This window comes from Gasterosteus aculeatus, chromosome 8 (genome assembly GCF_964276395.1).
Source record: "Gasterosteus aculeatus chromosome 8, fGasAcu3.hap1.1, whole genome shotgun sequence".
NCBI classification, from domain to species: Eukaryota; Metazoa; Chordata; class Actinopteri; order Perciformes; family Gasterosteidae; genus Gasterosteus; species Gasterosteus aculeatus.
Genome location: NC_135695.1, coordinates 6,216,307 through 6,230,634, shown reverse-complemented (window position 1 = coordinate 6,230,634; position 14,328 = coordinate 6,216,307). Strand labels below are relative to the sequence as shown.

The 14,328-nt window shown below is 43.0% G+C and overlaps 2 protein-coding genes across 2 annotated transcripts; one reads left to right on the top strand and one right to left on the bottom strand.

Annotated features, from left to right (window-relative positions):
• Positions 1-2,463: 2,463 nt before the first annotated feature.
• LOC144411390 (uncharacterized) lies at positions 2,464-7,148 on the bottom strand. Its single transcript, XM_078107893.1, has 2 exons — positions 6,836-7,148; positions 2,464-5,837 (listed from the first exon to the last, which is right to left on the bottom strand). Exon 2 carries the CDS (start codon positions 5,818-5,820, stop codon positions 4,162-4,164), a length of 1,659 nt encoding a protein of 552 aa, XP_077964019.1. The 5' UTR covers positions 5,821-5,837; positions 6,836-7,148; the 3' UTR covers positions 2,464-4,161.
• A 2,291-nt stretch (positions 7,149-9,439) lies between these two features.
• Positions 9,440-12,728, top strand: LOC120824141 (proteasome assembly chaperone 4). The gene is made up of 3 exons (XM_040184749.2): positions 9,440-9,809; positions 11,633-11,708; positions 12,362-12,728. Exons 1-3 carry the CDS (start codon positions 9,615-9,617, stop codon positions 12,481-12,483), a joined length of 393 nt encoding a protein of 130 aa, XP_040040683.2. The 5' UTR covers positions 9,440-9,614; the 3' UTR covers positions 12,484-12,728.
• The last annotated feature ends 1,600 nt before the right edge of the window (positions 12,729-14,328 follow it).

The window sequence follows — 14,328 nt, the reverse complement described above, 5'->3', positions numbered from 1 at the left end:
TGAACATCACAAACACTTGATTGTGTCTCTGACATTTAGTGCAAAATAACTTCTAAAGAATTACAAGATGCAGTGAAATTTTCTCCCTCAAACGAGTCAAAACCCGCAAACGGAAACGTCCCCCGAGCGGACGTTACTCTGAGGGTCCGCTCCGCTTTGCCCGCTTCTTCTACCTGTCGATCCTTCTCGGACGGCAGTGCAACAAACTCCCCAAACAACACTTTCAAATTATTTAACGCACACTGACTTCAGATAGACTTGCTCAAGAACAATATTTTTTCTTTTGGCAACTCCTGAACGAATCATAGTCACAACAACGTGGCGCCCCCGGTGGTCGTGAGGTGCAACGGCGTGTCGTGGACGCGGGCGTAGTCCCCGTCGGTCTTGGCCAGTAGGAGGTGCTGCTCCCCCGGATGCAGCAGCGTCTGTCGGGTGAAGCTCTCTCCGTCGGCCAGGCTCTCGGGTAAAGGCTGGCCCCGCGGCTCGGGCAGCAGCAGCAGGCAGATGATGCACAGCAGGGTGCAGCAGGCGAAGATCACGTGGTGCAGGAAGTAGCCCTTCTGGTTGTGGAGAACCCTTTTTTTTGTGTCTGAAATCTAGATTACACCTGATGCCAGAGGGTAGACACAATATCCACCTGAGGTACGCTGATGAATTCAACCAACTGGTGGAAAACTTTCTGGAACACACTTCAGAAAATCCAAAATAATGCCTGATTCTTTTGTGCACAAGGATCAGAGAGAATACAATTAATTGCGTTCAGACGCTTAGTTTAAAAATGTCTAAACTTTACTCAATTGTTATATACCCCTTTAAGAGAGAGAGAAGTTATTTGTCAAGTAAATTACTTGCTGCTCTCATCATGCATCTTGATATTTGTTGTAATTGTGGCTAATAAAACCTTGAAAAACAAAGATTAATTCAAGGCTTAACTATACAGCTGAAGTTAAGATGTTGTGAATTTTGTTAATTAATGAAGTCAGTTACATTACAAGACTTAATTTGAACAATGTCTCTCTGGAAATGAATTAATTGGCTTAAATAGACTTGGTTATGTTCCATTCATTAAATAGTTATCTCAGTTAATTTGATTTACGTTAATTGCTTTGCAGATTCAGAATATCATCAGAAAATTAGTAATTAGTAAGTAATTAGTAAATCTATGATTATATAATTATAGATTAAGGTACCCAACAGTATATTTACTCACATTTTTTGGCTGCAACTGAAATTTAAGTAAATATAATCCAATTATAAATATTAATGTAAAACAGGCCTTTGCGCCTATTTAGATGTTTGGTCAAGTTTGAGGCTGATACCTGATACCTACTTGTACTTTTATTTAACATTTTGAACATATGAATTTTACTTGAAAGTGTTTCTGCAATATGTACCCGACACTCCGCCACATGCCGGGTTCACCTCCAGACCAATCTTTGTCTGCTTACTTCTAAAACTGGACTGTGTCTCTGTTGCATCATACTGTCAGTGCAGTAATTGTTTTAAATGTCCTGCCCCAATTTGAGGTACGGTAACTCTTAATTGTATTTTATTTGAAATCTAATAGTAATTTATTTGCAGTTGTGTGTGATTCCTTTGATTGATTGGTGGACTACCAAAAAAGGAAATACATGTAGGGAAGAAGTTGACAATGCTATCTTGCATTAACGCTTTAACAAATGCATTTGGTATTAACTTTTTGTTGACTAGTTGGGGCAGTTCAACCCTGTAAGAAGTGGATGCTTCTACATTGTAATCAGTGTACATATGATCTGTCTTAAAGGTCCAAAGAAACCTGACAAAAGTCAAATCTTTGGTGCACTCCACACTATAACATTTTCTTTAACCCAGGTTAAGGAAAATGATTTTTGATTAGCCCCACAGGAATATGGTTGAATACATTTTTGCAATAATTGATTACCCAGTATTACAAATAAAACCACTGTGGGGAAAAAATATTTCAGCAGAAATATAAAAAAAGGCCACCATGTCAAAATAATCATAATAAATATTGGTCAGTAAGGCAACAAAATATAAAAAAAATGTCATTACTTTGGATGAGGGGCCGGCTTTTGGGTTGGATTCATTACCCAATATTTTAAAAAATGTAGGTATTTCCAATTTTTAAATAACTTCATTGTGTAGAGATAACAAGAGAAAAAGAGTTTACGATAACAGAATTTATTTTATGAGGCAAATGAAAAACTTTAAACATATTTAGAATTATTCCTTCTTCTTCAGCCTGAAACGTCCGTCTCCTTCTTGATTTCTGAGAAGATGCAATAAGGTTGACTTCCTCTCTCATCTGTCCCAGGAGTGAGACCAAAGCCTGGAGGGGTCTCGTCCTGTGGAACACAAACACAAGTGATGAGAACTTTTGAGCTCAAATACACAACCTTTACATTGTTGAGTTGGATCCGGCCTCCAACGATTGAACTTTAGTCTTAGTGAGGGATTACTTACTTCGCCCAATGAAAGAAGGGCGCCAGCCGCTCTCAAGTCGTCCATCCTTCTCGTCTGGTCCTGCAGTCCTCCATCCTTCTCATCTGGTCCTGCAGTCTTCCATCATTCTCATCTGGTCCTGCAGTCCTCCATTCTTCTCATCTGGTCCTGTAATTGGCTTATCTTGTCCGTCGTTAAGGGGATCCTGGATAAGAGTTGTCTGGTTCAGTCCCCTTCACCTTAGGGTTCTTAACTATAAGGACTATAGAGACTTTCTGGAAACTTCAGGTTTGGTATGCATGTTATTATACTTACCTTTGTCTGGTGAAGACATCTAAACGACATGAAGGAAAATACAACACAGAATAACAACCATACCCTGTAAACCTACCTCTGGTCTCTGCATATAGCATCAACTATTAATCAAAATTAAAATTAATAAAGAAGAAGTATGTAAAAACTCTGCTGCAAGATGCAACCTGCTGTCTGTCTGGGACTTTATCAGTCCTGACCAGACTCAAAGGTTTCACATCCTGCAGCGAGCTGAATGTCGCTCTCGATCCAAATCGCTGCTCTCAGCCCACTGACAGTATCTTCTGTGTGTGGGGGGGCCGAGGCCTGAATTGGAGGGAGGAAACAACAGGTACTCATCTGCTCGGATGAGTGTCACTCTCAATCCGAGTCGCTGTCTGGAGCCCACTTCATTGAGAAGGGGCTGAGGCCTGAGGTGGAGGGTTCTGCCTCCAGGTAGTCCTCTTTCCAGGTCATCTGGAGGAGGGGCCAAGGCCTGAGGTAGAAGGGGCTGTGTCCACGTCGCCCTCCTCACTGTTTCTCGGCCTTTTCACTGACCCCGTCCCTTGTCATCCTCTGGCCTGCTTGGTGGACACTCACTGTTCCTCTGTCTTTTCAAACTTACCTGCCATGGGTCGCAAACTTAAAATCCATAAAGAAGATTCATGTAAAAACTCTGCTGCAAGATGCTACCAATAGCCAACTTCGCTAAACACGAGGGAATGCTGTCTGGGGCTTTTTCAGTCCTGACCAGACAAACAAAGGTTTTACATCGTGCAGCAAGCAGAATGTCACTCTCAATCCGAGTCGCTGTCTGGAGCCCACTTCATTGAGAAGGGGCTGAGGCCTGAGGTGGAGGGTTCTGCCTCCAGGTAGTCCTCTTTCCAGGTCATCTGGAGGAGGGGCCAAGGCCTGAGGTAGAAGGGGCTGTGTCCACGTCGCCCTCCTCACTGTTCCTCGGCCTTTTCACTGACCCCATCCTTTGTCATCCTCTGGCCTGCTTGGTGGACACTCACTGTTCCTCTGTCTTTTCAAACTTACCTGCCACGGGTCGCAAACTTAAAATCCATAAAGAAGATTCATGTAAAAACTCTGCTGCAAGATGCTACCAATAGCCAACTTCGCTAAACACGAGGGAATGCTGTCTGGGGCTTTTTTAGTCCTGACCAGACAAACAAAGGTTTTACATCCTGCAGCAAGCAGAATGTCGCTGTCAATCGAAGTCAGTATATTGGGGGGGCTGAGGCCTGAAGTTGAGGGAGGAAACCACTTAGTCCTTTGCTCGGCTCTTTTTTGAGGAGAAAACCAGGCCTGGTGGAGGGTGCTGCCTCCCTGTAGTCCTCTTCTCCGGTCCTCTAAGTGGAGGAGGGGTGTGTTCCTCCTCATCGTTTCTCTGCCTTCTTCATACTTACCGGCCTCTTGTCACTCTCAATCCGAGTCGCTGTCTGGAGCCCACTGCCAGTATCTTCTGTGTGTGGGGAGGGTGAGGCCTGAAGTGGAGGGTGCTGAGTCCCTGTAGTCCTCTTCTCTGGTCCTCTTGGTGGAGGAGGGGCCGAGGCCTGAAGTGGAGGGTGCTGAGTCCCTGTAGTCCTCTTCCCTGGTCCTCTTGGTGGAGGAGGGGCCGAGGCCTGAAGTGGAGGGTGCTGAGTCCCTGTAGTCCTCTTCCCTGGTCCTCTTGGTGGAGGAGGGGCCGAGGCCTGAAGTGGAGGGTGCTGAGTCCCTGTAGTCCTCTTCCCTGGTCCTCTTGGTGGAAAAGGCGCCGAGGCCTGAAGTGGAGGGTGCTGAGTCCCTGTAGTCCTCTTCCCTGGTCCTCTTGGTGGAGGAGGGGCCTTGACCTGAAGTACAAGGGGCTGTGTCCACGTGGTCCTCCTCACCGATCCTCTGCCTCTTCACACTTACCTGCCCTGTGTCGTCCTCTTGCCTGCTCCTCTTGGTGGACACTCCTGACATCTGAGGGACGGGGGTTGACGCATCTTCAGGACACTCCACGTGAGAAGAAGGTTGGGGCAGCAAGAAAGGGCCATCTTCATTTTCCTCTTCTTCCTCCCAGTCTATTCCTTCCACCTCGTCGTCAAACATCAAGGAGTCGTATCCAGAATCGTCGCTCTCCCATTCGAACTCGTCCTCCTCCTCCTCCTCCATGTCCAGTAACATCCTGTCCGCCTCCAGAGCATAGTACGCCAAATCCCTCCCGAAGTCCAAATGGTACGCCATCTCTTCATAGTCCTCCTCCTCTTCCTCCTCTTCCTCCTCTTCCTCCTCGTTAGGAGAGGGCAGGAGAACCAACACACCTTCACCCACGGGATCATCGGAGGCCAGGGGGAGAAACAGCACTTGTTGCAACTCCGTCGTGAAGCTCTGAGGTGGCTGTGTGAAAGGGTCATCTTCATCTTCCTCCTCTTCTTCCTCCTCGTCAGAAAACGCCCAGGGAAGCAGCTTATCTTCACCCACAGAATCCGGGCGTTCCACATCAGAGGCCAGGGGGAGAGACAGCACTCGTCGCAACTCCGTCATGAAGCTCTGAGGTGGCCACCTCTGGGTGAGAGGGTCCTCTTCATCTTCTTCCTCCTCTTCCTCCTCGTCCATCCCTTCCAGCTCCTCTTCATACAACCTGGAGTTGTAGCTGGATCCGTCGCTCTTCCAGTCGGACACCTCGCCCTCCTCTTCTTCCTCCTCCTCGTCAGAAAAGGCCCAGGGAAGCAACTTATCTTCACCCACCGAATCCGGACGTTCCACATCAGAGGCGAGGGGGAGAGACAGCACTCGTCGCAACTCCGTCATGAAGCTCTGAGGTGGCCACCTCTGGGTGAGAGGGTCCTCTTCATCTTCTTCCTCCTCCTCTTCTTCGTGGTAGCTAGATCCGTAGCTCTCCCAGTCGGACTTGTCGTCTTCCTCCTCCATGTCTTCCTCCTCTTCCTCCTCTTCTTTTTCCTCTTCCTCTTCCTCGTCAAAGAAGGCCTGGGGAAGAAACTCACCTTCACCCACAACATAAAGCTCACCTACCTCTACCTCATCAGAGGGGTTGCAGATGGGGAGAACACCGGGGTTGTCCCCGAGGATCCTGCAGTCTTCAGCGGGACGCTCCATGACTCAGCCAACACCAGCTTTGAAGGAAACATTAAAGCTGTCAGGATCTCTCATTACATGAAATAGTTCTGGATTACATAATCAATAATCAAATATTTAATTTGTAAAGTCGACAGCTGATCACCACAAAAACTATGACTGCACGACACAAGGAGTCACCAACACACATGAAGCATGTCCTTTGAACCGTAACATGAAACAGCTCTGCCTCTGTCAAGCTGAACAGATAACACATGGCAAACCAACTATAACAATAATAATACAACAATTAATGTAAATAATATCCTGCCTACTGTTATGGTTTTATGTGGCAAAAAAATGCGGTAGGGTTTCTAATATAAAAAAGCTTCTAATCAGCGGGTCAACTGAGCCACTGTTGGAGCTCTGGACAGAGACGTGGATTCTGCATGTGTGTCATTACTTTGCAATAAAAAGCGTGGACCTGTTTGATGTGCATTGAACTAGTGAGTCACGGCGGCATTGATCCAACATAACCACTTGATCTTCTTTAATGTCTCTTTATTCTACCAGACAGTGTATGAGTTGCACATCGCAGCGCGTGAGGAGGTGCAGCACGCGCACATCGCGCAATACCAGAGACGTGGTGTGTGCAGCGTGCAACAATACATTCATAGAAGTTTCAACCATCGTGACGTCGCCTCTCAGCCGTCGCTATCGAATCATCATTCGGATCACTATTTAAACGTTCTATGAATACGTTCTCAGCGCCATCTTTTTTCACAAATTTCAATGTTAAACTTCGACGATTTGATACCCTAAAACCGAAATAATAGTGTTTTAAAAGCTCTACACTAATTGTTGACACATTCCGCAGATGTCCCGCGACATTTAACTGACCCCGCGCCTCAAATAATCCTCCTACAGGGAGAAATCATCGACTGAGTGTCTTTGTCCACCAAATCACACTTCTTTCACCGTTAAACTCAATGTATCGTACTCATTTGTAAGCTGGGAACCCTTCTAAGGGCGTAAGGGGGTCAGAAAGTTGTCTTACTTGCGCACCGGAGGTCCCAATCACAGCCGACGTCCTCCAGCAGGTGCTCGTCCGCGATGCTCAGCCGCCTGAGGGCCTTTTTCAGCCTCTTCTGTGCTCCACAAGAGTTGTTATCTAGTAGTTCACTTCTCCAACAAGATTCGTATCGATAGATTTCGTCCAGCAGTTAAAAACTCAAAGAGTTCGCTTTCAACAGTTTGATTTCACAAGAGGTTTAAAGTTCGTGTTCAAGTCAAAGTGCAAATGGAACGATCAGAAAGTCTGCTGACCTTAAGTAACCTCGGGCGGGTCATCGCTCCGTTGCCAAGGCACTTAAGAACGCGCGTGCGTGCCTGTTTGTGCTCTCGTTTTTATTAAATAGATCTCGTTTTTTAATTGATTACGGTATTATTTATGTTCTTTTTAGCGATTCATGCCCATTCAATACAGTTTACTTGTGAACATCTTTTTCTTAAACTCCAAAAAAGCGGCATATGTTTGTATGTATTTAATTTAATTATTGAAATAACAGGTCTTAAGTTGCGCTAGAAGATCAATGTGAGAGTTTACGGTGAGATTTAGATGACGAGTTGGGAATTAATAAACCACCAGAAATTAAACTGTTTACTTAAAGGTGTATTTAAAGGACATTTTATAAACTTATGAAATGTAAACTTTGGAGTGATATCACAACGTTTACACATGTTTAAAATCATTCAATCTGAACTATATTTATGTGGATATCATAAATCCGAAGTATCCGTGTTTCGCTGAAAACACGGTTTTTCGGATGCAACATAGTCAGAGGTTCAAAGTAAGATTGTTTTTAGGTTGGACTGTTTTGTGATTGATTTCATTTTGGTCAAATTCATGATTCATCAAACGGTTTCAGCTTTAAAGTATTTCTGTATCACATGAATAATAATATTATAATAACCGTCGTGCGTTGCCATTTAAATACATGTGATCTAACACCCTCAGAGGTGAAATGATCAGAGCAATTAAAGCGGATTTCTTGAAGCCTTTTGATGGAATACAAACGCGATCGAGTTTTTTTTGTGTTTTTCATGAGCTCTGGTTTTAGGTTTGTTATTGCAGATATTCTGCATTAGTGTGTCAGTGAGGTGAAGAACTACAGCACTGCTTCAACATGTTTAGGAAAGGATTCTAAATTGAGATGAATGTGTCACCTCCATTCAGCTGCCAACGAAGAAAAAATGTATACAAGTATTTATCATAATTCAACCTCCACATTGAGAGACAAAATCACGGTATTTAAACCCCACGTTTAGGACTGTTACGTCCGGTCCATAAGGGAATAAGGTGTTGGCACAACAACTTATTAAGACAACTTAATAATACAACTTAATAAGTTGTTGGCACCCCCTCTCTCCCTCTCTCCCCGCACGCGCACAGACATTTTGGGGGGCAGGTGCTCAAAATCCCCAAACAAAAGGACACCCATCGCCAAAATTATTCATGAAATTAAAAATAATATTGATAAATAAATAAACAGACAGAGTTGAAGCATAAGCAGCATTACATTAATAATATACCACAATACACCTCACCAGACCGTCATGTAGCTCAACTTAAGACCTGTGATTTCAATAATTAAAATAATTAAATTAAATTATAGTGAACGGCACTTTAAGCCTGATTTCAGTTGTTGACTTCCTCCTGTAATGAGACATCTCGTCTTAGAATAACGGCAGAAGAAGAGGAGAATATTTAAAGTAGATGAACATGTTTCCCACAGGGAACATTTTGATTAAAACATGAATGTTTCTAAGAAATGAAGTCAGGCAACTGAAAGCACAAACTAATCAAATAAAACAAATTAAAATCCCGAGTTCAACAAGATGTGTGAGCGATCAGAAAAATGTGTGTCAACTGCTCCCAAAATAACAAAATCCTAAATATTCTAATAGGCTAATTTACTCGCTCCGACGTTAATGGTAACTTGATCTCAACCGTCTCTAGTGACTAAAATCAGCCAACGAATCAGAGGGTTTGTTATTGAACCCTCTAACACATCTAGTTTTTTTTATTATGGTTTTATTTATTATGGTATAATACTAAATACTAAATTCATGTATTAATTAATATGTTTTACTGTTGAGGCGGCATGAAGTTAAGTTGTTAGTCACCATACAACTAAAAATGATTATATAGTGATAAACTAACGTAATTTACATGTCTAACTACTGCAGAAAGTTTGATAAGAGAAAGTAGACTCGGTCGTGCGACGCTGGGGCGACGTAGAAAGAAGAAAGAAAGAGCTTTTATTGCACTATTTGGAGGTGGATGCAGGAAATCTTATTGTGAAAGGACAGAATTGGGTTCCCGGATATGTTAACAGCGTTTTTGATCATTTTGACGACCTTCTAACCACATTTATTTGTAAATTAAATATATATGTGACTTTTTGTGTTTGCATTTGCAATTATTGAGACTGATCGGACTCCATAGATTAATGGCGACAATATGAATTTATTGAAGTGTTTCAATCACCACACTGTAGTTTCATGGCGTAAACCAGTTGCAACGATAAGGTCGTACTAATCCTGTTCGTGTGGCCCACCTGGGATTTGGGAGCGGTTTTCTCATCGTGTATCTCATCATAAACGTTTTCCCGGCTCTGACCAGCTGTTTCGGTGTTGCCGTGGACGCGCACGTTCACTTGTGCGTCCTGACGATCGATTGCTTTGGGCTGCCGCTCTCGCGTCACCAGGAAGCAGCGGTAGCCCTTTCTGTTTGTAGCTCGCGCCTTCGCTTTAACGTTAACCGTGGCCGGTAGATGCGCACTTGCACGGGGATGAGCGACGCACGCAACGGAGAGGCGTCTGCGGCCATAACGGTGCACAATTTCTCGGAGAGGATTTTGGAGCAGGTGATACACTTCCACGTGATGAAGCTCAGCGGCGGGTTCTTCCTCTGGGTCGGTTCCAGTCCGGTTCTGTCCAACCTCGCGGTGTCGATGGGCAGCAGATACGTGAGGACACGAGTTGCTTCTTTTCTTTTATTGCCTCTTCATACTTGTACGCTACGCGTTTAAACCACGGGCTGTTGATCTGCTACACTTTATTTCGGGGAACAACTTTACTAATTGACGTTTTAACGATACTGAGAGCTTGTAGAACGGGATGTTTCTGTCCTAAAGCTGCTGACGTTATCCATCATTTCACGCCACGCGTAAACATCAGACGTGATCAGTCGATTAACCAGTTACCACACAATGTAAATAATCATTGCACAGTAGTTATAAACTAGTAAATAAATGATCTGCTGCTTTAGTGCACGTGTAATGATGTAATGTGTAATGTGTAATGTGACAGTGTGTCTAAGGCTACAATTTCCCTCAATTGTGTATTTATACATTTTTTATTATTGACTTTAAAAAAATACCTTTTAGAAACTGTTTTAGGCCACGCATTAGTAAATATAAGACTTGTTTTCATCTCTCTAACTTTATTGAGACTTCTTTTCGTTGATGCACAGTCCGATGAGGTTGACAACGAGAATACACGACGTTGAGGAACTGGCACACTTCACTGCTGTTTATTTCAATTGTTATTTCTATACTCATTGACAGATTGTAGTGTGTTGTTTATTGCTCATCGATGGCTTAGTGTCCTCTGACTACAACACAAACCGGAGACAACTGAACTGTTGTCCGTCGGGAGTCACTAGGGGTAAAAACAGGGTTCAGGATCTGTTGCCTTCACTTCTATTATTATATAGATATATTAAGAAAGTCAGAATTTGGGATGTGAGACGGTTAATTATTTTTCCCCCCTGAAAAGACACTAACTGCAGGTGTTGTTGGGGTTTTAAGTAGAAGTGAATGTCTAGTCATAGAATTTGTAGTACGTGTAATGATGTTTAGTGATAGAATTGTAGTTTGTGTGATGTTAGATTAGTTATTATATTAACATGTTAGATGAAGTGAATACAATGTGAATCAAACACAGTTTATAGTCTTTTAAATCGTAGAAACACACTACACATTTACATTCTGTTACAATGTGATGTTAAAACCTGGGGACGGATGCCAATTGCCGTTCTTTATGGATTTCTCCCAATTTTATCCCCAAAAAGGGTTTTTTGGGAGTTTTTTCTCCTGTCAGGTAATAAAATGAACAACTTATTGCAAGGCAGCCGACTGAGGCAAATGTCTTGAGAATTGAACCACATGAACTGTCTTAGATCTTATGATGAAGGGTGATGAACGGGGATCATTAATGATGGGTTGTTGTAATTAAAGTGTACTAGTTATAAGATGAAGACTTAAACGATGTATGGTTTGTAGGGTTCACTCATTGAGGCATAAAGCCACTTTATCTGCATTGAGTGCATTGGAATTTGAGGGACAGCTAGTACAGTGAGGTTTCAGGTCTCAGCTGCAGCTTCACACCTCTACGTGGAAGGGACAATGGAAGAGGTGACCCTTTGGAGAAGAGGCCAATGACATTCAAATGCACCAAAGAAGACACACCTCAAGAGTTTTCAAAGGACCAAAGCGGGGAAAGACTGTTAGATCTTCTCCTGCAGCCGCGTTGATAAGTCACTTTAGACTTGCTCAGAGAATTCTCTATTTCGCGAAATATTCCACTATTCGCTTAGTATTTCACTTTGTAATTGTAATCCCTATTATGTTGTTTAGTCATTAAATACTTTTTGATTTTTGAATTTAAACGAATTGACTCATTCGTGTCCTCGTTTCCGGGCGGGACGAGAACAAAGGATTGAGGCCTCCCTCGAGAGCTTCCGCAACCCTTAACAGTGTACACATTGTTTTGTTTTTCTTGTCTGCAGGATTCGATGCCATTATCTACATTAGTCATGGGGGACCCATCCAATACCGCTGCTAATTCTATGGCACAGAGATTAGGTAATCATGCATGACGTATAACGTTTTTAGTTACTAAAACGTTGGAGCACTTTTTTTCAGATGTAATGTGGTTTGATTTTCTGTATCTTTAAATAGATTATTTGTATGTTTGAGCTCATTTGAGAAACCCTGAACCGTAAAATGCTAATAATTCTCAAAATGCTGCGCGGATGTTTTGAATTCATGAGTCAGTTAGACATTCATTTGATTTATATTATTTATTTTTTTAAACTCACTTTTTATTTTGTTTTCAACGACATGACAACATGCATTTTCAGGCAGTTACTTTCTTTGTCCATTTTACAGTTGTATGTAGTCTTGTTACACATGATATTCAGGTGCTATGTACATTTGATTTATATCATGGATTTGAATTATTAACTAAGTTCTTCACCGGTCGCATGTCAATTCATCTTTTCAAGTAGATCTTCAACCCTCGCATCATTTCATTAAATGTGTGATAAACACACAGACGTGTTGTGGCAAGCTTTCTACGATGTTTGTCATTCTAAAAAGGCTTTTAAAAATAATTCCTTTCAGATCTCCACAAACCTCTTAGTCTGACTCTAGTGTAATTGTGTTGTAAAGCAAACAATTCATTTTACAATCCAAACTAAACGGGAGGTAACGGTCTGTGTCTGTCTGTCTTGCAGCAAAGAAGACCAAAAAGCAAGTGTTTGTGAGTTACAGTCTTCCGATGACGGACTCCAACCTCAGTCTTTCGGTGGAGCAGAGGATCAAAAAGGAGGTGGAGCTTCACCCTGAACACTTTTGATCACATTCGATTATTTACTCCTGTTTTGTGTAGAGCTGAGGATAAGATGGGAAGAGGGGTAGAAGTAGCGTTTCTTCCATTTGGAACTCCTGCAGACACTGTCGTGGTACAACAAGAATCACCACAAACTGTCACATCAAGTGTTCTTTTATTGACACAATAAATTAAGTGGTTTATTATCAAAACATGTAGGCCTATGGCTTTTTGTACAAATGCGTCATATTAAAAAAATACCATTAAGAAAACAGCATTAGTGGTTGAGTTTTTTTTCACTGTTGAAGACATACAAACTAGTAAACGGTACAGGGTGTTCAAAATACGTGCTGTGTACTACACATGAATATTGTCTATATGAATGAAAATTGGTTTATCCATTCAAAGATCTTGTATCCTATAAAAGTAAAGTTGATGGTCCCTACATTATGAATGGTACATGTATCCATACATTACATTTGTATGCAGTCCTAAAGGATACTTATCTAGTAAAGTGTATTATTGTACACCGATCACATCTAGGCCAGGTCTGTGCAGGCTGCGCTGCTCTATTCTAATCTTCACAAACGCTTATTTAAAAAAACTGTAAAATATTGTGCTTTCTGGCTATAGTTACACATCCTCGGAGCAGGATCACAACATTACCACAGTACAGAGAACAAGGAGTGGGAGTGGAAATATCTGCTAATTAGAAGGTATTTCAAGCAACAAAACTGCCCTTGGGAGCAGGAGAAAATAAATACTGGTTACCTTGAATTGAAATCCTCTTTTCCTTTAAAAAAAAAAAAGTAACAAGAGTAACAGAGCCATCATGATAAAGCCATTGAAATGCTGAGAAGCGTCATAAGACATACGGTTGCACACTCGACTGGTAAACTCTCATGTCCGTTCAACTCTCAGGTTTTATTCAGCGCCACTCGCCCGTCTCTACGAGCTGCACGTGGAATCTGCCAAAGGTCTCCGGCTGTTGGTCCCATCCGACAACCATCATACACCAATATAGCGGTAATGCTTTCTTGTGTCTACACTGACCTCGTCTGTGAGGAGAAAGTGCCACAACAGACTTCTAGCAGAGGAACAACAAATACCAAATTAAAAAAAGGAAACATGTCAAACCATTTGTGCCCTTTCATGCAAAAGAGAGTGTTAGTGGTTTAGCCAAATCCCTGGTGCTCCAACAAGTCGGCTGAACATCACAAACACTTGATTGTGTCTCTGACATTTAGTGCAAAATAACTTCTAAAGAATTACAAGATGCAGTGAAATTTTCTCCCTCAAACGAGTCAAAACCCGCAAACGGAAACGTCCCCCGAGCGGACGTTACTCTGAGGGTCCGCTCCGCTTTGCCCGCTTCTTCTACCTGTCGATCCTTCTCGGACGGCAGTGCAACAAACTCCCCAAACAACACTTTCAAATTATTTAACGCACACTGACTTCAGATAGACTTGCTCAAGAACAATATTTTTTCTTTTGGCAACTCCTGAATGAATCATAGTCACAACAACGTGGCGCCCCCGGTGGTCGTGAGGTGCAACGGCGTGTCGTGGACGCGGGCGTAGTCCCCGTCGGTCTTGGCCAGTAGGAGGTGCTGTTCCCCCGGATGCAGCAGCGTCTGTCGGGTGAAGCTCTCTCCGTCGGCCAGGCTCTCGGGTAAAGGCTGGCCCCGCGGCTCGGGCAGCAGCAGCAGGCAGATGATGCACAGCAGGGTGCAGCAGGCGAAGATCACGTGGTGCAGGAAGTAGCCCTTCTGGTTGTGGAGAACCCTTTTTTTTGTGTCTGAAATCTAGATTACACCTGATGCCAGAGGGTAGACACAATATCCACCTGAGGTACGCTGATGAATTCAACCAA